Here is a 23,153-nt window from a genome sequence, read left to right on the forward strand (position 1 = left end):
ATCTCCTTTCTTCCTTCCTTCCTCCACTTCTTTCCTTCCTTCCTTTCCCTTCTCTTCTAATCGTCCACTTTTCCTTTCCCATCTTCTTCATCCACATCTCTTCACCCTTCCACTCCTTTCTCTCTTTCACCTTCCTTCTATTCCATCTTTCTCTTTCATCTATCTCTAATCCTCTAATCCACTTTCCTTCCCCATCTATTCTTCCACCTTCTCTCTCTCTCTCTCTCTCTCTCTCTCTCTCTCTCTCTCTCTCTCTCTCTCTCTCTCTCTCTCTCTCTCTCTCTCTCTCTCTCTCTCTCTCTCTCTCTCTCTCTCTCTCTCTCTCTCTCTCCACTCTTCCATCTCTAACCTTCCACCTTCTCTCCATCATCCACCTTCTCTCTCTCATCCATCTTCCCTTCTTCATCCACTTCTATATTGTTCCACTTCTTCCATCTATTCCTCCACCTCCTCCCTTCTTTCTATTCCATTCCTCCACATCCGTCTAACTGCACTCCTTCTCTCCTTCTCCTCTCTTTCCTCTTCCACTTCTCCCCTTGTTCACTTTCCGCCTTCACCCTCCCCTCATCCACCCCTCATCCACCCCCCGTCCGCAGGTGTTGCATCCAGATGGCACGGATGAGTGGACGCTTCTCATCCGCCACGCCCAGCCAGGTGACTCCGGATGGTATGAGTGCCAGGTTAACTCTGACCCCAAGATTACCACACCTGTCCTGCTCGTCGTGAAAGGTAGGCAGGTGTGTGTGAGAGAGGGGTAGGCAGGTGTGTGCAGGTGTGTTTGGGAGGAGTAAGCAGGTGTGTAGGTGATGGAAAGGTGTGTGTAGGTTTGTTTGTGAAGGTGTGAGGGATGTGTTTGTGAAAGGGCAGGTGTGTGCATATGTGTTTGTGAAGGGAGACAGGTATGCGGGAGATGTGGGTGCAGGTGTGTTGGTGAAATATAGGGTTGCATGTGTGTTTGTTAAGGTGAGGGGTTGGCAGGTGTGTGTGTGTGTGTGTGTGTGAGATTTGTGAAGGGACAGATGTGTGTGTGTGTGTGTGTGTGTGTGTGTGTGTGTGTGTGTGTGTGTGTGTGTGTGTGTGTGTGTGTGTGTAAACAAACAAATATTACTAAACTTCTGGAGGGGGGGCTTATCCATACATTTTTTCCTCTTTATCATCACTCACAAATTATAAAGAAAAGTTTAATCTAATCTTTTTTACTTTCATTATCATCGTTGACAAGTTAAAATAATAAAAACTGGAACCCTACCTTATTTTTTACTCTATAATCGTGCAGAAGTTAGACCTAAAAAGTTATTCTAATATATTTTTCTAATCTTTTTTTCTTTTTCTTTTTTTACAGATAAAAGCCTGGATGATCCTTTCTATCAGCCTGACCACGAGGGGACAGACAACGGTAAGGGATAGATAGATAGAGAGACAGATAGATAGATAGATAGATAGATAGATGAAGAGAGAAAGAGTATACAGAGTGAACGAAATTGAAGAAAAAAAAAGAGAAAGAAGGTAAAGAAGATAAAAAGAAGAAAACGAGAGAAAATAGACAGAGAGAGAGAGAGAGAGAGAGAGAGAGAGAGAGAGAGAGAGAGAGAGAGATTAAAACAGTCATTAGTCGCTATTATTACTGTTATTGCGACCCTTAACATCCGAATATGGACCTCGTTGAAGACGCGCGCACACACACACACACACACACACACACACACACACACACACACACACACACACACACGTTAAGAGGAAAAAAACAAGAGGAACAAACTAGTCATAACATAAAGGCATCTCTTCCTCTTCCTCTTTGTTTTCCTCTTTTTTCGTTTTGCAAATTATACGAGTTTTTTTTTTTTTTTTTTTTGCCTGTGTCCTTCCTTCTCACACCTGCTCCTCCTCCTCTTCCTCTTCTTCCTCTTATTTTTTCCTTAGTTAATCTTCTTTCTTTCCTCTTCCCCCTATAATTATCACCTTTTTTCCCTCTCCACGTCTTCACTCCTCCTTCCTCCCCTCTCTCTCACACCTCCCTTCTTCTCATTTCTCTTTATTCCTTCCTTTCTTACCTTCTCCACATTCTTTCTTCTCCTCAACCTCCTTTTCCCTTCTCTTTCTTTCTCTCTTCCTTATCTTCCCTCTTCCCTCTCTTTCCTTAACCCTCCTAACTTCCCTTTCTTTTCCCCTCACATCACTTTTTCTTTCCCCTTCCTTTCCTCTCTTCTCTTCCTCATTTCCCCTCTTTATTCCCACTTCTCACACTCTTCTCAATATTCCTCCACATGACACCTCTTCCCTCTACCTCTCTTCCACTACCTCTTCTCACCTGTTCTCAACCCTCCCCAAGTACGCATGGGGCTTCGTGGTGCGGTGGTTAGCACACTCGGCTCACAACCAAGAGAGCCCGGGTTCGATTCCCGGGCGGAGTGGAAAAATTTCGGCGGCTTTTCCGATACCCTACGCCCCTGTCCACCCAGCAGTGAATGGGAACCAGGTATTAATCAGGGGTTGTGTCCCGTCTCCTGAGATTTCTTTCCTTCCCCTTCTGTCTCTCTCCGGCATATGACCACAGATGTTGCGCCGACTAAACGAAACTTTCCAACTTCTCCCCAGGTACGCAGGTAAGGATCGAGGGCCCGCGCGAGAGGTACATCCAAGCGGGCAGCATCCTGGGCGTGACGTGCCTGGTGGAGCATCTGGTGCGGGCGGTGGACTCGGTGGTGTGGTTCAAGGGCGCTGCGAGATTGGACTACGACTCTCCCAGGGGCGGTATTGCTATCCAGGTGGGTGTGGATGAGGTGGAGTGAAGGGGGTGGTAAGAGGGAGTGAGGGGCATTTATCAGTTTCATCTCTCCTTTGCCCTCTATTTCAACATCCTCCACTTTTTTATCTTATTTTGTGGGTGTGGGTGAGTGTGTATATTTACCTCTTTTATCCTCCCTTTTGCCCTTTGTTATGTCATTTTCCTCTCCAGTCTCTTCTTTTCATTCCTATTCCCGCTCGTATTTGCCTGGTTCATTCTCCTTTGGGCTTCTTTTTTCATCATTTTACACTTCCGTATTTTTTTTATTCCTATCCCCTCTTCTTTTCCTCTCGTTCACCTCCCGTTCGCCCTCTTTATCAGTTTCCACGTCTTCATTTTCTTCCATGTCTATCCCTTCTTCTTCTCCTCTCGTTCACTCTCTCTACTCTTTCTTATCCTTTTCCACTTATTTTTCTTTCTATGCCCATCCCTTCTTTTTCCCCATTTCTCACCCTTTCTTCCTCTATTTTCTATCATTTTCCACGCCTATCTAATCTTGTATGTCTATCCCCTCCCGTCTTCCTCTCAACAGACGGAGAAGACGGACGCCCGGACGGTCAGTCGGCTGCGGTTGTCGGCCGTGAGCGCGACAGACTCCGGCCGGTACACTTGTCGGCCGGACTCTGGCGGCTCGGCGTCTGTCTCCGTCCACGTCCAGTCCGGTGAGTCTCCCCTTGAAAGTATCCGTTTTCTGTGATGACGGCGAGGTTGTCGATGTATGGATGTAGCGGTAGACGTGTTGGGACCACAGACTTACACACTAGACTGCTCGCCAAGGCCCTGCAAGTGAAGCCGCGGCCCCCGTCCCCCCAACAGCCAACACAAATATGCGTGTTATGCACCTGATAGGCGCCCTGCGCATTATTAATCCAGATCCAGTTTACTAGTGTCACTGTGCCGGTTCGGGGACTGGAACAGCCTTGTTCGGCACTTAAGAGTAGTGGCCATTACCAATTAAAAGGTTAAAATAATAAAATAAAAGGTAAAAACTAGACTAAAACTCTTAAAAAAACTAAAAACAAATTAAAAACAGTATGTATGTAAATAAAAGACAGTGTTATGTATGTGTGAATTCACTTAGCTTGATCGGACGGGTGAGGGAGGGAGGGAGGGAAGGGGAGGGAGAGCACGTCCACACCCGGCGAACACCTCTCGTTAGTTTTACGAATTCGTTAGTTTTATTAACATCAACCTTCTCTTTCCTTTCCTTTCCGTGTATTTCTTACACAACCATTCTAAAACGTAATTGTTATATTTGATTAACTACCCAAGATCCAATCTTCTATCGCCTCCTTGCCGAGTTGGTTAGCACGCCTAGGCTACGAATCCTCAGGTCTGGATATGAATACGCAAGACTTGGTTGGAATCCCGGCGCGGAACCCACCTAGTTGTTCATCCTCTCCTGCCAGTTAGTCGATAAATAAGGGGGAAGGTAATCTGTGGTAACCCGGATGTGGCACTGGCCCTGTGACCCGCGGATTCGGATCGTGAGCGGACTGTGACTTGAGCGTGACCGTACCTATAGTGTGAATCGGGCCTTACCCACCAGAGGCTCATGGGGCAATGCGACGGATATGAACACCGAGACCACGAGTAGCTATGGCGTATACACTCAACTTTATCTATCTTTAATTAATGCTTATCTTCTTCCTTCGCAGGGCAGCCCCACGCGGCCGTCCACCAGGGGGCCCACAACGCCGCCGCCGAAGCCATTATCTCTCCACCTCACAGCCTCCTCCTCCTCTTCATCTTCCTCCATCTCCCCCTCTTCCAATCCCTCCCTCGTCTCGTTGTTTCCCGATGATCATGTGTTAGGAAAGACAAACTACTCATTTACTTAGGTTCAAATAGCCCCTTAAGATTGATTTTGCAATGGTTAACTTTGATAATTGATGATAATTAGTATTTAGATTGATGTATATAAGCTAACATTTTTTTATTTATCATTCACAGGTCGTAATAGTTTGATAGGGTTATTTGTTTAGGTTCGAACACCCTCTTGAGATTGTTTTTTTTATGCTAGACTTTGATAATTGATGATATTAGTATTTAGATTGAAGTTTACAAGCCTACATTTTTTCTCTCATTATAATTCACACCTGTCATGATAGTTTAATTGGGCTACTCTTATTAGCTCGTGGAAGAGATATGAATGCAGGAGAATGAAGTGGAAGAGAAAAGAATGAAATGGAGGAGAACTCAATGAAGGAAAACGGGATAAAACAAGTCACTATTGATTTTAGCGTTCATTTCTTTCTTTAGTAAGGAGAAGGAAATAATGAAGCTCGTAATGATAACTAACTGTCGATAATGATGCCGAATGAACTACCTAATTACCCTATTCCCTCATTAACCAGTTCAATAATTATGCGTTTGGTTCATTGTACGTTCATATAATTATCTTCGTATTATTATCAAAGTCATTCTACTGAGAGCACACATTCCATTTCTTCACTAAAACACAGACGTATGTATTTCCAAGCGAGCATCACCGTGTATAGAATTATGTATGTATGTATGTATGTATGTATGTATGTATGTATGTATGTATGTATGTTCTGATCTCGGGTGTATATTCTAATTTGCATATTTATCCATTTTTTGTCAGAACTCAAACTAATAAATTTCTTCTGCAGTGTATTTACGAGTTAATGTGTGTGTGTGTGTGTGTGTGTGTGTGTGTGTGTGTGTGTGTGTGTGTGTGTGTGTGTGTGTGTGTGTGAAGTAGCCATTGTTAACTTACCAATAAACGTAATTTTGAATATCTTCTTGACTAACATGCATTGTAGTATAAGTAGTAATGGTAGTGGTAGTAGTAGTAGTAGTAGTAGTAGTAGTAGTAGTAGTGGTGGTGGTGGTGGTGGCTGCCTTGACAACCAACTATTTCAAAAGGTAATGCAACTTCTTTTATTTGTAATTATCTTTTCTTTATAACTAACAACTCATTTACTCCCTTATCAATTATTTTCCTGAACTAACAACTAATTATACTCATAAACTTATCTACACACACGCACACACAGTTAAAATCAAGAACAAAAAAACAAAACAAACAAAGGAAAACCTATTATAAAACTCTATTATCCAACTCTTCCCATTAACACATCAACCAGTCACCAACCTGAAAACCACTAACAACCACAACGTACCATTTCCATCCACGCAACCAACCCAGCGAACGAAACTGGCCGAAGCTCTTTGTGTTTCAGGTCCGCGCGGAGAACCGAACTTGTAGAGGTGGCTGAGTGGAGGACCGTCTCTCAGTTTGCTCCTATTCGCCGCCCCCACAGCTGCTCCGTTCCTGGTACCTGCCTCGGTCCTTCGTGCCTCTGCTTGCTGTGGATTCTCGGGTCTCCAACGACGTGGCCATATTGAGTCTTGTCATATGGTAACTTTATTCTTTCAGTGTACTTCGTGAGAGGTTAGGGACTTCGAGTGTAGGGAGAGCAGTGGTAGTTGAATTTGTCTCTAGTTATTTGGCGTTGATTCCATTTAACACTTGTTTAGATACGTAATTAAGTTACTATTACGTTTAAATGCTAGGTAAATTATGGTTATTATAGGTAGTTGATGGTAATTGAATTGTAGAAAGAGCAGACTGGGCATCGTGATTTTTCTTCAGTATATTTTTAAGTTTCAGGACTAGGATAAGACACCAGTGGCATCTGAATAGCATTGGATCGTGATACCTAGACTTAATAAAGGAGAGTAGTGATTGTCAAATAATAATAGTGGCAAACAGCAGTTAAGTGGTATCTGAATAGCCTTGTTGTATACCCTGTTGGACTGATACCTTCACTTTAGTAATGGAATAATGTAGTGATTGTTATATAATGGCAAACCTCTGTGAAAATAGCAGTTTATTGTAGAGTTTTCATGTTTTTGGTTTTCTTAAATGGTTTGAGTAAAAAGCTTGTTGGATCATAAGTGGTAGTTTATTTGGTAACACCACAATTGTAGAGTAGCTTGCTTCATTCAAAGGGTAGTGATAATAGCTTGTTTAATCATGATTTATTGGTTACCATACACTGTGCTAATGTTCCCTCGCTTGGCAGGTCCCCCAGTGAGGCATAGAGGTGGAATTCATCAGTGTGGTGGATGTCCAGGGAACTTCAGCGCTCTTCTCATCTGGACGTCGCCTGTGCTCGGGTAAATGTTCAGTGTGGTAGTCCCGGGTACTCCAGCGCTCTCACTTGGATGTCGCCTGTGCTCAGATAAGTTTTTTTTTAATTTTCACTGATGGCAGGCAGTGATTAAGTACCAGCCTACTTTCAAAAATCTTAAATGGCAAACTTTAACTAGTTTCATCTGGTCTCTTGAGGTATTACTATTAACACTAAATTATTCCCCCTATTACTATTAACACTGCAGGACCAATGGGAAATCTCTATACACTGCATAAGTCAAGTCACAATTATGTATCCGTGCTTTTTACTATTCATTAACTCCTTTTTATCTGCAGGACTTTATGCTGGCTTTTGGATGAAGAGTCAAAAGCTGAGAACTCTACTGCCCTACAACTCTGGGACAGATTCTTCTACTGGTTAAACTTTGTACTGCACATCCTGTACTCGGCGCGCCCTCCATTCCCTGGTGTGGAGGGTCCGCCTTCCCTGCTGCCTAAGCGTTGACTGACGTGATGTTGGTTAATGTCATGCTGTGTTAAGAGTTCGAGAGACTCTCCACCTTTGATTTTGTTTTTCTTTTCTTTTTTTTTAAGCAATTTTTTTTTCCTGGAGGAGCTCTAGCTGTTTCTCCGGAGACTGTTTCGGGTATAATTTGAGGTGTGGTGCAATGAAAAATAAGATTTTCTTCGGCAACTTTTTTCTGCCTAACACTGCAATATCACACTTGGGGGTACCCTTAGCCTTTTGATAAGAGCATGGAAGCTACATCAGTACTCTCAACCATAAAGCTGTTAAAAATATTTACATTTACTTAGTCTCTTGATGTGTTGCATCTAGCCAAGATTTGCTTGTCTACTATAGAGAATTTGAAAAGTGATTACTGTATGGATAGGTAACTGTCTGCCTTGAGGGTAGAGCACCACCTATAATAAAAATAAAAAAAGCCCACTAACTCTCCCACCCTAAATGACCTAGGGCATTCATGGTGGGTTGTGCTATGCCACTACTGTCTACAAATACTAAATTGTGTTTTATGGTGAGAGCCCTAAAAATTTATGGTGAGCCCTAAAAAGGGTCTGCTGAAGTTCTTTGGTAAAGACCCCCTGAAAGTGGGTTGGGTGGAAAAGTTTTAATGGTATGTTCCTAGTCTGCTGCTCATCACCAGACTTAACACAGGGCAGCTGCAGTCCATAGGAAGAAATGTGTCCCTGGCTGAAGATATATAGTGAAAATAATCTTTATCTTTATATTCCTATACCCACTTAAATAAATCTGCTTTATAAATCTGTTTGTGTGGAACTACTAGTAGATCATACAAAACCTAGTAGTAATTTAGGGAGCAAGGGGGAAGGTGACATGTGACTAGATCTTGTTAATGGTAATGGAGAAACTGAATCCTTTAAGCCAACCTATCCTGGATGAAATGGATGCCACAACCTATCTTTTTACAAAAGTGTTGAAAAGGTGCCTTGCATGGTGAGAGTAACAAATGCTGCTCTTGTGATCTGCCACACTCATGATCCTAAAAGTGCCCTTACATGGTGAGAGTAACAAATGCTGCTCTTGTGATTGTAAAATCTCCCACATGCCACACTCATGATCCTAAAAGTGCCCAAAAAAAAACTATGGAGCAAAAACTTCCAGCAGAGCTGAGAAGGTGCAAGGATAGACCAGTTTGAGGCAAGGCCTGACAGGTGTGAGCTGAGAGGAACAAATCATTCATTGACATCAACAGGAGGGGAGATGGTGACTTGCTGGAGCTTGACCATGAAACTACATAGCTACTTGGGCTTTGCTTCAAAACTAACTTCAATTCAGAGAACCATGATAAAAACTGCCTATGAGCAACATAGAGATTATATGACAAGTGCTTCTCTACTCATTAAAGCCAAAGAAACATTAAAAGTTATCATTCTTTCTACTCATTAAAGCCAAAGAAACATTAAATGTTATCATTCTTTTTAAGGAGTCTAAAAGCAACATGAGACTAGTAGTATTGAAAAGTGCCTCTCTACTCGCTTAAATACACGAGCAACCATCCAAAAAGTAGCATAACTGAACCTAAAAGCAACGTAAGACTATTAGAAAACTGCCTGTCAACTTGCTTCAACCCACAAACAGCTGGCAGATTCATAATTAGGGATACTAATCAGCACATGTAGGAGAGGGGGCAGCCACCTCTTGCGACATCAATACTTTACATTATTCTTTCTTGTTTGGTCCTTGAATGTGGTGCAGTAATGAATGGCTTCCAGAAAACATAAGAAATTTTGATATAATAAAGTAATACATGAAGACACTGGGGGGCAGATCAACAGGGCAAAGCACCTCCATTTGGTAGGTTACGTTAGGTTGTCAGTTTAAATATATTCATGGGATTTCTTACCAGGATGAGCCGCACAGGCATGGAGCTCCAAACATGCCAACACACCACAGTATATGAGATGACTTGACAATAATGAGATGTGTGATTTAAAACACTGTGGAAAGTGTATTGTGAGCACTAGGGGCATTGTCCATGGTATTAGTATTCATACAGCTTATCGCCCAGCTGTACCGCTAGTAATCTCTTAAACACTGACAGGCTAGGTGCTGACACAACCGAGGAAGGCAGGGCATTCCAAAGATTGGTGACCCTAATAGAGAAAAATCTTTTGCGTAACTCAATATGAATATGTTGATGAAATATTTTGAAAGCATGGCCTCGGTTCCTGGCATCTCCCACTAGTTGGAAAACATCAAATGGGCAGATAGGTGAGTCCTTTAAATTTTTTCCACACTTTAATCATGCCAGCTCTGAGCAGCCTGTCGCTCACTGAAAATAAGGCCAAGTGCAGCAAGGCGTGCATTGTATTCCATGTTGTAAAATTCAGAGATTTGCTTAGTCCAGCAACGTTGAACCACTTCCAGCAGTGTGAGGTCTCCCTCATATCCGGTGTGCCAAATAACTGAGCAAAATTCATTGACTGGGCGAATGTGAGTTAGATACGGAGAAAGCATAAATGAAAAGTCGCGGTTGACTGTGCTCTTCAAAAGGTTAGAAGCTATACCTGAAGCCTTATTGGTAGTTGCACGAATATGCTGATGAAACTTCAGAGTGGTGTCTATCAACAGTCCCAAGTCTGATGCAGAGTCAACAAAGTGCATTGGGGAGCCATTCATGTAATAACAAGGTGCTGGGTTAGTGCCACGAGAAAACCTACAGTCTTGTCTGTATTTATCTTTACTCCCCATGATTCAGCTCTGGACACCAGCTGGTCGATATCTCTCTGCATTACAGACACTTCTGGTAAGACAGACGAGGCATTCAGGCTGCGTTTTAGATATATCTTCAAATCGTCAGTAAAAATTTTGTACTTGCAAGTCAAGTTCTCAACAACAAAGTTAATATAAATCAGAAACAAGACAGGACCGAGGACTGATCCCTGTGGGGCTCCACTAGTCACCCCGATGGGAGAGCTTTCCTCCCCACCAATCACCACCCTCACTGTCCTGCCTCTCAGGAAATTACTAATCCATTGAAACAATGGACCACCAATCTCCAACTGTGTCAGCTTGGTCAATAGAATATCATGGTTGACGAGATCAAAAGCCTTGGAGAAATCAAAAAGGATCAGATCAACCATGAATCCCTCGTCCAACCAGGAAGTGATACCTTTATGTGTGAGTTGTAGCTGATCCCCAACCGAGTGTCCAGTCCTGAAACCAAACTGATGTTGTGACAGCAAGGAATCCTCCTTCACCCTCAGGACTCTTACCTTCTTCCTCGAGGTCCTGTGATGGGTGGAAGCGTCCTCCGTTGCCTTAGAGAAGAATAATAAAAGAAAATGTGAAGACGTGTGAGACGGGCACGCCCCTTTGTTTTGGTTCCTGCTCCTCCTCCTCTTCCTCTTGTGCCTGTGGACATAATCGTCTTTGGTTTCTTCTGATACTTTCTCGTTTTTCGTGTCTTTTATTCTTCTTTTATGCACCAATGTCTTTTCCGTGCTTTTTCACTCTTACATCTATTATTTAAGGTATTTTTTTCTCGGTATAAGATAGAATTAGCTTGAAATTTGAACGCCGTCTGTGGTATGAATTCTTTGCGCGCTTTTCAAACCCACGCTCGAGCTCTCCAGTTGAATTTTCCATGTTTTTTTAGCTTTTAATTACTTTTACGGCCACGCACACCTTTCCTTTAACCCCCAATGACCGCTCAACATCATAATTAAACCCCAAAACATCAAACCCACATCACATAACAATAGAAATAACAATAATACTAGAAATAATAGACAGGATACATAAACACGCCCCTTTTTTTTACATTTTCTTCGTATGTTAGAAAAATACATCGAGAGCGTGTCACGTATAGTACAAACGGAGGTCAAGGGAAGGCGGATAGATAGATATATATATACGTAGTAGTAATGGTGGTCATAGTAATAATATACATAGTTATGGTATATTCATCTTGTTGTTAGTATTAGTATGTGTGGAGGAGGAGGAGGTGGAGGAGGAGGTAAGGGGAAGGAGAGGAAGGGAGAAGGAAGGAGGGAAGGAAAGGAAGGGAGAGAGGAAATGAAGGGTAGGGAAGGAAAGGAAAGGAAGGGAGGAAGAAAGAGAGGAAAGGAAAGGAAGGAAGAGAGGAAATGAAGGAAGGAAGGAAGGAAGGGAAGGGAAAGGAAAGGAAAGGAAAGGAAAGGTAGGGAGGAATAAAGAGAGGAAATGAAAGGAAGGGAAGAAAAGGAAAAGGAAGGAAAGGAAAGGAAAGGAAGGGAGGAAGAGAGAGAGGAAATGAAGGGAAGAAAAGGAAAAGGAAGGAAATCAAAGAAATGAAGAGAAAAACAATAAAAAATAGAAAATGGAAAGAGAAGAGAAAAGAAAAAGGAGAATGATGAGATATTAAGCGAGAGAGAGAGAGAGAGAGAGAGAGAGAGAGAGAGAGAGAGAGAGAGAGAGAGAGAGAGAGAGAGAGAGAGAGAGAGAGAGAGAGAGAGAGAGAGAGAGAGAGAGAGAGAGAGAGAGAGAGAGAGAGAGAGAGAGAGAGATGGGCAAGAATTTAATCCCTATAATATATGCATCCCAAAACTCCTTACCAACTCCCTGACTCTTTTAAAAACACGAGTAAATTCAAACGTTGCCACAGATCCATTTGAAGATAAAGATAGAAGTTAAAAAGAAAAAACATACTATCTTTTTCTTATATATAGAACAACATGAAAACTTTAAATAATAAAAAAAAGAGAAAAATAATAATAATAATAACAAAAACAATACATATCACCCACAACACCAACATATACATAATTTAATATACATGGTTGATATACATAATAATAATAATAATAATAATAATAATAATAATAATAATAATAATAATAAAAAGAGACTTATTTGGCAGTTTTATCACAGTAAGGGGAGAAGGATATGAAGGAAGGAAGGAAGGAAGGAAGGACGAAAGGAAAGAAAGAAAGAAAGAAAGAAAGAAAGCAAGGAAGGAAGAAAGGAAGGAAGGAAGGAAGAAAGAAAGAAAGCAAGGAAGGAAGGAAGAAAGGAAGGAAGGAAGGAAGAAAGGAAGAAAGAAAGGAAAGAAAGCAAGGAAGGAAGAAAGGAAGGAAGGAAGAAAGGAAGAAAGAAAGGAAAGAAAGAAAGAAAGAAAGCAAGGAAGGAAGGAAGGAAGGAAGGAAGAAAGGAAGGGAAGAAAGGAAAGAAAGAAAGAAAGGAAAGAAAGGAAAGAAAGAAAGCAAGGAAGGAAGGAAGGAAGAAAGGAAGAAAGAAAGGAAAGAAAGGAAAGAAAGAAAGAAAGCAAGGAAGGAAGGAAGAAAGGAAGGAAGGAAGGAAGACACACACACACACACACACACACACACACAGGAAGGAAGAAAGGAAGGAAGGAAGAAAGGAAACAAGAAAGACAACAACAAAGAAAGAAAAAAGACCATATCACTAGGAAGAATCAGGATCTTTAGGAAGGAAGGAAGAGAGGAAGGAAGGAAGATCACAGAAATGTATATTCAGTATGTATATGTATCATGGAAAGAAAGAAAGAAAGAAAGAAAGAAAGAAAGAAAGAAAGAATGCATGTATGTATGTATGTATATATATAATTTTGAGAGGAGAGGAAGATCACACTTGGTTAGATTTATATGTATAACGTATAGCAAGAAATGGAGTATTGATATAGTTTTTTTCTTGTATGTATGTATGTATATATATATAATTTTTATTAGTAATGTTTGCGATATACATAGATTTATATTATAACGTTCGGAAGCAAGAAATGGAGTATTGATATAGTTTTTTTTCTTCTTTATTTTCTTTTATCGTCACGAAGGGAATTTTTTATATATATTTTGTTTAATTTTCTTTCGTTATTTCTTGTTTTTTACGCTTTAATTTTTTTTTTCAATCACACGGAGAATTTATTTTTTTGTTATTTCTTTCATTATTTTTTTGTTTTTACGCATAATTTTTTTTTCAATCACACGGAGAATTGATTTTTTTGTTATTTCTTTCGTTATTTCTTGTCTTTTACGCTTAATTTTATTTTTTTTCAATGACACGGAGAATTGATTTATTTCATTCGATTTTCTTTCGCTATTTCTTGTTTTTACGCATAATTATCTTTCTTCAATCCCATGGAGAATTGATTTTTTGGTTATTTCTTTCTCCATCAACTTTTATTTTTTTCCACATTTACTTTGCTCATGACATTTCTGCACACTGTTTTTATTTATTTATTTTTTTTACTTCAATACTTTTAACAAATACATTCAGTTTGCTTATCATGTAATTCCCCGACACACACAGTCTTGTATTGGTTTTCACATAATAGATTTTTCACATATATTTTTACATTCTCCGTACGTTAAATTTTTTTCACATATAATAATCCATCTTTTCCTGACAACACAACAACATCTCACACTAGCAGGAAAGGGGTCAACCTGCCTGGCGTTCCTGTTGACCTGCCCGCTGTCTGAGAAGGATCGCAGTGACCTCCTCCTCCTCAGGGTCAAAATGGGGATGGATATGGTGTTCACGGCCTTCGTTAGGGATGCCGCAGGGGTCAGGGAGGTCAGGAATGTGCTGGGTGAGTCTGACACATTTTGTTTTGTATTGGTTTTCACACACGTAATAGATTTTTGCATGTATATTTTCACTTTATCCATATGTTAAATTTTTTTCACATATAATTCTTCTTCTTTTCCATGCAACACAACAACATCTCACACACACTTCATTTCCTATTGGTTTTCACATTATAGATTTTTGCACATATATTTTCACATTATCTGTATGTTAAATTTTTTTCACGTATAATTCTTCTTCTTTTCCTTTGCAACACGACAATATCTCACACACACTTTGTTTTTTATTGGTTTTCACATTATAGATTTTTGCACATATATATTTTCACATTATCCGTATGTTAAATTCTTTCCACATTCAATTCTTCTTCTTTTCCTTTGCGATACGACAAATAAATCTCCCGCGCAGCTTCGTTTTGTTTTTGTTTCCCGTCCGGACACAAGGCAATGAGGACGAACACACACAAACAAACAAACACACACACATGAGAGTCTGTACAAAAATAAAAAGACAAGGAAATAGAAAAAAAAAAAAAAAAAAAAAACCACCGAGGAAACTCCACCGCCACCACTTCAGCCGGCGTACCTTGAGGACACGATCTTAGGGGGGGGGGGGGCTGGCCCCAGGGGGGGGGGGGGGGCAGAGGAAGGGGAGATGGTGGGGGCGCTGGGGGTTTAAACAAGATCTGGAGGTCATGAAAGAGGTCAGGAGGTCAAAAGGTCACAGGAGAGGTCATGGAGGTAAGGGGTTGGGAGGAGAGGTCAGAGAGAGGGAGATAAAGGGTTGGAGGTCAGGGAGGGAGGGAGGAGGTCAGAGGAGAGGTCACTGGGGGTCAGGTCAGCAGGGGGCAAGGGTGGGTCAGGGGGGTTAGCAAGGAGGGTGTTAGGTCATAAGAAGAGGTCATGGGAGGTCAGAAGGAAGAATCAGTTGGTCAAAAAAGGTAAAAAATTGGAGGAAAGGTCAAGGGTGGTCAGGGAGGGGTCAACTGGGGTCAGGTCAGCAGGGTGGCAAGGGTGGGTCAGGGAGGGTCAGCAGGGCAGAGGGGAGGGGGGGCGGGGGCTCAGGTCACCAGTGCAGGTCACACTCCGCGTCGCTGGGCAGGTCGCGGGTGGAGGCGCTGCCCTCGCTCAGGCGTCGGGAGGCTGCCGGGCTCCTGAAGGGGAGGAGGAGGAGGGGAGGGAGAAGGGGAAGGACGAAGGGAAGGGGGAGAAAGGAAGGGGAGGTGAGGGAAGGAAGATGAAAGAGGAGGGAAGAGGGGAGGTAAAAGGCAGGGGAAGGTAAGGTAAGGGAGGAAAAGGAGGAGGAAGGGAGGGAGAGGAGGGATGTAGGGGAAGGGGGAGAAAGAAGGGGAGGTGAGGGAAGGAAGATGAAAGAGGAGGGAAGAGGTAGGAGAGGGGAGGTAAGGGTAGGGGAAGGGAAGGGAAGGTAAGGTAAGGGAGGAAAAGGAGGAGGAAGGGAAGAGGTAGGAGAGGGAGGTAAGGGTAGGGGAAGGTAAGGTAAGGGAGGGAGGGAGGGGAAAAAGTTTAAATTAATTGCTTTTCATTTTAGTATCCCATCCCTCTTCCTGTCTATCTCCATTTATTTTATTTATTGTCCACTTAAAACAAGAGGGAGGAACATAAGGCATGCAGGACTGTTAATATGTACTATGAGGTGAGAGAGATGAGCCGGGAGGGTGGCGAGGGTGGTGGTGGTGGTGGTGGTGATGGTGGCCAAAGAGGTGCGTGCCGCCTCAATGAGTGAGCTTTTTTTTATATTATGCATATGGCTGGGGCAGGCCTTCTTGGTGGGGCCTGTTGACCCCAGCCTGTTATGGCACAGGCAAGTGTTTATAGTGGCACCATCCTGCCTGGCTCATCTTTGATCATCTCTTTTAGAGAGAGAATCTAGAGTCTGTGTTGACAGGTGGTCTTGAGTACAGCATGTGGGCAGCCGTGGGCCACTCAGCAGTGACTGAAAGATCCCGGCCGTGGCGGCGGGCGGGAAGCGAAACCCAATCGCTTCCTCCTGGATGTGAACTGGAGTCCTCCTGACACATGCCCGCACACTGACCACTCAGCCATCACCGTGGGAGACTTCCACATCAGACAGTGGTGATGACAGAGTAAAAACAACAGCAGTGGTGGTGTTAATGATAACAGTGATAGTGGAGGTGCAAGAGGTGGAAGTGGAGGTGGAGGTGAAAGGCAGTGGTGGTGGTGATGGGTACCTTTGGTGTCGTGCCAGGCGGAGGGTGTGCTGCTGTGGCGGTGCCTTGTGGTGGTGGAGGTGGTGGTGGTGGTGGTGGTGTTGGCGGTGTTGTGGTGTTCTAGGGGAAGCGGGCACAGCGGGGGGTCCTGGCCACGAGGGGGGGGGGAGAGAGAGAATGAAAGTGAGAGAGAGAGAAAGTGAGAGTTAGGGAGATAAAAAAAGCAAGCAAACACCAAAAAAAATGACAAAAAGAGAAAACAGAGAAAGAATGAGGAGCAAGAAAAAGAGAGAGAGAGAGAGAGAGAGAGAGAGAGAGAGAGCAACAGACAGACACCACAAACAGGCAAACAGATAGACAGACAGACATAAAAAAGAGAAAAAAAAACACTCCATCCTTCTTCTGTAAATTTACCTGGAAGTTCTTGATCACTTACCTGCTCTCTCTCTCTCTCTCTCTCTCTTATAAGCAAAGTTAAGTATAGCAAAAAGTATATTAAGCACATATACAAAAAAAAGAAAGGAAGGAGAGGAAAAGGAGAGAAAAAAAACATTGACATATACAAGAAGAAAAAGAAGAAAAACAAATGAAATAAAACACAAAAAACAAGAATACAAGCAGAAATCGAACCTCAAAAAACACACACATAGAAACATATAAGTAAAAAAAAAAACAGGCATAAAAAAAACATACCTGATAACATCTTCCGAACACACACACACACACACACACACATAAGCAGAAAAAAAAAGAAAAAATCGTATGTGGTAACTCCCTACCTGGCCTACCAACACACACACACACACACACAAACACACAAACACAAGAACCAGAAAAAAGAAGAAGACGAAAAAAAAAACGTACAAAAAACCAAAAAAATCGTACTCTACCTCCCTATGCCGCCACAAACACCAACAAACGCACAAACGAAGGAAGGGGGTGCTAAGGGGGGTGTTGGCGGAACAAACCTACTGGTCCTGAGGTGGCGGGGGGGGCGGCGGTGGTGGGGGGGGCAGCGGGGGTCGGGGGGCGGGGCAGGCGCGGCAGCCCCGAGAACGCTGCCGTAGTCCTCGGTCTCGCTGGCCTCGTAGGTGAAGCCCCGCACCCCGCCCCGGCCAACGTCCCTCTCCCTCTCACTCTGGCGGGGCGGAGAGGAGGAGGAGGAGGTGTTAGGGGCTGTCTCATTATTCCTCTCTTTCTCTCTCTCATTTCCTTTCCTTCTATGTTCCCTATTCCTTCCTTTCTTCCCTCCTTTATTACCCTCCCTCCCTTCCTTCCTTCCTTTTCCTCCTTGCCAAGTCAAGCTATTTTATTTTTCATTTTTCCTTTCTATTCTTTCCCTTCTTAAATCCTCTACTGCTTTCCTGCTTCCTCTCTGTTCCTTCCCTTCCTGCTTTCTCTTCCTTTCCCCTCCCGCTCTACTTGTTTTCTTCTTCTTCCACCTCCTACTTTCTCTGATTTTTCCCGTTTTCCTTTTTCTCCTACGTTCACTATTGTTTCCTCCTCTCTTCTCCTACTTCCTCTATTCCTCCCCTATTCCTTCTCCTCCTAATCTCTCTTCCCTTCCCTTCTTCCTCCTTCAACCCATCCCCCCTCGCACTCCCTCCCTTCCTTCCCTTCTCCCCCTTACCAAATTTGGCGAGTCCACATCATGGAGTGAGGGGGCTTGGTAGACGAGGGCGGTGAAAGCCTTCTGGGCGCGCGTGGGCTGCGGGTGATGGGCGTGACTGGGTGGGGAGGGCGGGGCAGGGGGAGGAGGGCTGCCGCCGCTTAGTTGAAACGTGGCAGTGGCATAAGGGTAAAGTTCCTCCTCGCTGTAGTCCCCTGTGGGCGTACGGGGGTGTCAGTGGGGCTGGGGCGGAGGGGGGGATGGATATGAGGGTGTGTGGAGTGCGTGGGTGGGAGAGCAGATGCAAGTGAGTGTGGGTATGGGTGGATGTACGTGTGGGCGTTAAGTGTGGTATGACGGTGGATGAGGTGTGGGAAGTACCTCACCCACAACACTGTCAAACCACTTTCCAACCACCAACCACTTCAATTTCCACATCACGATCTCCAAAATCACCTCCAACATACACGCAAATAAAAAAATGTACGCAGAATAATGGCTGCCAGGCTTGGTCCGTGAGAGAGCAGTTCATGGGTGGAGGTGGAGTGGGTATGCGTAAGGGTGTGGGTGATGGGTAAGTGGGTGTAGGTGGATGTATTTACCTAGTTGTATTTACCTAGTTGTAATTTTACAGGCCTGGGCTTACGCTCGTGTAGTCCCGTCGCCGTATCTATAATTATCCAACTTTTCCTTGAAGCTCTGCACACTCTTCGCCGATACTATTTCTTCATTTAGTCTGTTCCAAACCTCTATCTATGGGTGCATGTAAGTGGGTGAGTAAGTGTGTGTGTAATTCGTCACGGCCTCATCGCGAGCTGGACTCACAATCGCCCGCAAGTACCCTCCCGAGAAGAGCAATCTCCTTATACCGTGTCTCTGGGTCCTGCGGGTCCTTAACCTTTCCTTTCATTTTCTCCACTTTGCTCCATTCCTTCTCTTAATCTATTTTCATTCTCTTCCTTTCCCTTCCCTTCTTCCTTTCCTCTTCTTCCTTTTCTTTCCCTTACTTTCTCCATCGATTATATTTTTTTTTCTGGGACCTTTGCGCACCACACACCTGGTCCCCCGTGCTTGAGAGGGGACAGTTACCACGTCTTGTCAGTGGAAAAAAGAGGGTAGTGTATGTATGTATGTATAGATGACGTAAGGCAATGATTACACACACATACACACACACACACACATACATAGAAATACAAATCCATGGCCTAAAAATTTTGCAAACGCACACATTAGAAGCCAATCACTAAGGGGTCTTTATGCCACACACAAAGCAAATAAGTATAAGTTGCGTGTAGAATGTGTAAGTTTGTGGTGTTTTCTGTGAGCTGGTGTTGTTGTTGAGCTTGAAAATATTGAAGACTTTGAACACTACAACATTCTCAGTCACTCAAAAGACACTCAAGTCAAACAATCTTAGAAAATTAAAAAATAAATAGTTTGTGGTATTTTCTGTGAACTGGTGTTGATGTTGAACTTGAAAATATTGAAGACTTTGAACACTACAACATTCTCAGTCACTCAAAAGACACTCGATTCAAATACAATCTTAGAAAATTAAAAAATAAATAGTTTGTGGTGTTTTCTGTGACCTGGTGTTGATGTTGAGCTTGATAATATTGAAGACTTTGAACACTATAACATTCTCAGTCACTCAAAAGACACTCGAGTCAAATATAATCTTAGAAAATTAAAAAATAAGTAGTTTGTGGTGTTTTCTGTGAGCTGGTGTTGATGTTGAACTTGAAAATATTGAAGACTTTGAACACTACAATATTCTCAGTCACTCAAAAGACACTCGAGTCAAATATAATCTTAGAAAATTAAAAAATAAGTAGTTTGTGGTGTTTTCTGTGAGCTGGTGTTGATGTTGAACTTGAAAATATTGAAGACTTTGATTACTACAATATTCTCAGTCACTCAAAAGACACTTGATTCAAATACAACCTTAGAAAATTAGAAAAAAGAAATACAATGCTGAACTTGAAAATATTGAAGACTTTGAACACTACAATATTCTCAATCACACAAAAGGCACTCGGTTCAAATACAACCTTAGAAAATTAGAAAAAAGAAATAGAAAATCAATGTAGTGTATGTAGTACCTTTTGAAAATATGATAAAAAATAACTCAGATGACGAAAAAAATATTGTTGTCGTACTTTTTGAAACTTTAGTGAGGTGAAAAAAAAATATTAGTAATGTACTTTTTGAAAATAGGAATAAAAAAGCTTTAAAACATTATAGTTGTACTTAATGAAAATAAAGTAAAATAAAATAAAATAAATATGTAAATACTAATCGTGTCATACTTTTTTTTTCTGAATCTACTACTACTACCACTACTACCAACCCACCCAAAAAAAAGACACAAACACACACAAACACACACAAACACACAAACAAACAGACAGACAGACAGACAGACAGACAACTCAAACAGACAGCCCCCAACCCCCTCAGACCGGTGGTGTCGCCAGGGTGGTGTTGGGGGTGGTGGGGGTGGGGGTGGTGGTGGTGCTGGGGGGGCGTGGGGGCGGGGCGGCGGACGGTGGTGTACTGGCCCCCCTGCTGCTGCTGCTGTTCCTCTCGCGCTTGAAGGGCTGATTTATCCTCGTCGCCCCCTGTCAGGTTGTCCCCGCCGCCCCCCTCTGGCCCACCCCCACCACTACTCTGGGGACCTGTAGGGGAAGAAGAGAGGGTTAAGGAAGAGGAGGAGGAGGAAAAGGAAGAAAATCAATCAATCAATGAAGGCGTATGTCCTGGGGGCCATGTCACCTTGCCCATCCTACAATGCCCGACCTGGGGCCACACACTGTGGGCATCCCCTTGGCCTCCTCCACTTAGGGCTCTCACAGATAACCTGATGAGCAGGGTTGGCTTCTGGGCAGCGTGCCACGTGCCTGTATAGCCAGAGTTGGTGGTGATGGGCTATGCAGGCAATAAAGGTGTGCTGAATCAGTCTCACGGAGTAGTCCCCAGCGTAACAAAAAGCCATTCCAGCAACACCCCATGATTCTGCATAGACACTTATTACCAAAGGCATCAAATACCTCTCCCCCTCCCCCTCCCCCTCCCCAACACTCACGCTTTCTGATGCAAACACAAACGGTGGTGACGGTGAGCAGCAGGGCCAGGGCAGAGACAGCGGCCGGCACCAGCACTCGAGGGTCGCGCCAGACGGGGGCGGCCGAGGGAGTGCCGCCCCACCCCATCCCTCCGGTACCCACACCCATGCCTGCTGTGACAATAGAGAGGTCAGCGGTGGTGGTGGAAAGATTTTTTTTTTTTTTTTTTTGTAATAGTTTTACTCCACTGTTTTTTTATTGTTTACTTTTTATTGTATTGTTTCTCATTGTTTTGTTTTTGTTACTCATGAAATCCAGCTCCTGATTACGTCCTTTTTCTAAATCCAAGACCGTTTTTTAATTCAATAACCCAATTAGTTTATCATCTCAACCCATTTCTTTTAGTCAATCAACCTCATTTCCCAGCCCAACACCCATTTCTCTGGTCTAACACCCACCCGCCAGGCCCAGTCCGGGTGTGATGAGGGTGTAGCGCTCAGGCGTGGCCCCCGCTGCGTTGTGGGCGGTCACCCGGAGCTCGTATCTCACGCCCGGCTCAAGCCCACCCACGGCGTATGTCCGAGCAGGCGACACCTCACTACCCACTGCAATGAAGGGAGGAGGTGAGTTGTAGGGTAAGGCTAGGGTAAGGTCATCAGGGTAAGGTTAAGGTATGGTCGTTGAGGTAAGGCTGTTTAGGTTGTTAAGATACAGGAGCTACGGAAGTCTTCAAATACCGCCGCCGTCTGAGGGTTAAACCAGTAGCAGCGACGGGCCAAATTTGTGGCTTTACCGTGTAGCAGCAACGGGCCAAATTTATGCCATGATATAAACCCCAAAAAATAGATGCTGCATAAAATGATCACAAATGCTTTGATATATATTATGAAATGGTTTGTGTGAGTGATGATTTTTTCTCATTTTTCTCGCTTAGAGGGACCACTAAGAAACATGATCCCCGCTGGTGCCGGGTTGAATAAAGAGCCTAAACCACACCCCACAGGTAGAGAGATGATCTAGGGTACACTCAACAGGTAACTACACCATCGTCACACGCACCTGTCGTCCAGTGTCGCGAATCAGCCTTCCTGTACTGAACGCTGAAGTGGGTGATGGGGCAGCCGCCATCGCCCCACTGCGCCAGGTATAGGGTCGCCTGGGAGCTGTTGGTGGTCACGAACTGGAACTGTGGGGGCGCCTCCGGGGGCCGACCTTTCGTACGAGCCGCCTCCGTTCGTGATGCAGAGCTTGTGCCTGTGTGGAAGGGGACGTATTGGTGAGAAATGGTGGTGGAGAGGAGCCTGGTGGTGTGTCCCTCTCCCTCTCCCTCTCCCTCTCTCTCTTCCTCTCTCTCTCTTGCTCACCAATATAGTTGTGGCCGGTGAGATAGAAGTGGTGGAGTGTTCCGCAGCGAAGTCCAGTTGCCGTGTAGGACCGGTGCTCCCCCCCCACCTTCTGCGTCACCCATTCCCCCCCCGCGGACCTGCACACACACACACACACACACACACACACACACAGGGAAGAGGAGAAGGAAAAAATATGTTAGTGGCAATATCTAACTCTCTTAATCTCTCTCTTACACACACACACACACACACACACACACACACACAGACATACGCAGAAGAAAAAAGAAAAACAAATAAGTTAATGGTAGGGATTTTGTACTTATTAAATGTATATATAAGTTAACGTTTTCTCTCTCTCTCTCTCTCTCTCTCTCTCTCTCTCTCTCTCTCTCTCTCTCTCTCTCTCTCTCTCACCGGTAGTGGAGTGTTGCCCCCTGGAGTGGCGCCCCCCCCGTGTCCTCCACGCTCCACTGCACCCGGATGGAGGAGGCGGTTGTCTCCGTCACGTGGAGGGAAGGCGCGGACGGAGGAACTGGTGGAAGAGAGTGGAGGGAGAATTAGTGCATTAGAGAGACGAAACACACACACACACACACACACACACACACACACACACATATGAGGGACTGAAGGAAGAAGTGGAGGAGAGGAGGCAAGTGGAGTGATGTGGAGTGGAGGAAGGAACAGACATACACACATACGCAAACAAAACAAGCACAGAAAATGAGGTAAACAAGATATGTGTGATAGTAGAAGGTACACACACACACACACACACACACACACACACACACACACACACACACACACACACACACACACACACACACACACACACACATATATTCATACACACAGAACCTTCATACACATCCTAACAAACAAACATACACACATACACACCCATCGCTCCTCCCTCTCAACCCAACCTAACCTAACCCCCCCCG

The 23,153-nt window shown here is 43.7% G+C and overlaps 2 protein-coding genes across 6 annotated transcripts in view; one reads left to right on the forward strand and one right to left on the reverse strand.

Annotated features, from left to right (window-relative positions):
• The window catches only part of LOC127005245 (basement membrane-specific heparan sulfate proteoglycan core protein-like), a 20,756-nt gene extending 12,966 nt beyond the window's left edge, over positions 1-7,790 (forward strand). Inside the window, exons 4-10 of one of the 2 annotated variants that reach the window (XM_050874012.1) lie at positions 597-729; positions 1,343-1,396; positions 2,599-2,768; positions 3,321-3,450; positions 4,447-6,176; positions 6,844-6,963; positions 7,251-7,790. In XM_050874012.1, coding sequence (XP_050729969.1) covers positions 597-729; positions 1,343-1,396; positions 2,599-2,768; positions 3,321-3,450; positions 4,447-4,592 — 633 coding nt within the window. In that variant the 3' untranslated portion in view covers positions 4,593-6,176; positions 6,844-6,963; positions 7,251-7,790. The remainder of the gene's footprint in view (positions 1-596; positions 730-1,342; positions 1,397-2,598; positions 2,769-3,320; positions 3,451-4,446; positions 6,177-6,843; positions 6,964-7,250) is intronic. The other variant, XM_050874011.1, reaches the window with a different exon arrangement.
• Positions 7,791-14,617: 6,827 nt separating this feature from the next.
• The window catches only part of LOC127005246 (cell adhesion molecule Dscam2-like), a 137,945-nt gene continuing 129,409 nt past the window's right edge, over positions 14,618-23,153 (reverse strand). For all 4 annotated transcript variants that reach the window (XM_050874013.1, XM_050874015.1, XM_050874016.1 and 1 more), the window contains 10 exons: positions 22,621-22,738; positions 22,219-22,337; positions 21,914-22,108; positions 21,313-21,459; positions 20,875-21,024; positions 20,252-20,467; positions 17,808-18,001; positions 17,146-17,315; positions 16,199-16,325; positions 14,618-15,142 (listed from right to left, as the gene is read on the reverse strand). In XM_050874013.1, the coding sequence (XP_050729970.1) occupies positions 16,298-16,325; positions 17,146-17,315; positions 17,808-18,001; positions 20,252-20,467; positions 20,875-21,024; positions 21,313-21,459; positions 21,914-22,108; positions 22,219-22,337; positions 22,621-22,738 (1,337 nt within the window). In that variant the 3' untranslated portion in view covers positions 14,618-15,142; positions 16,199-16,297. The remainder of the gene's footprint in view (positions 15,143-16,198; positions 16,326-17,145; positions 17,316-17,807; positions 18,002-20,251; positions 20,468-20,874; positions 21,025-21,312; positions 21,460-21,913; positions 22,109-22,218; positions 22,338-22,620; positions 22,739-23,153) is intronic.

Source organism: Eriocheir sinensis, chromosome 29 (genome assembly GCF_024679095.1).
Source record: "Eriocheir sinensis breed Jianghai 21 chromosome 29, ASM2467909v1, whole genome shotgun sequence".
Lineage (NCBI taxonomy): Eukaryota > Metazoa > Arthropoda > Malacostraca > Decapoda > Varunidae > Eriocheir > Eriocheir sinensis.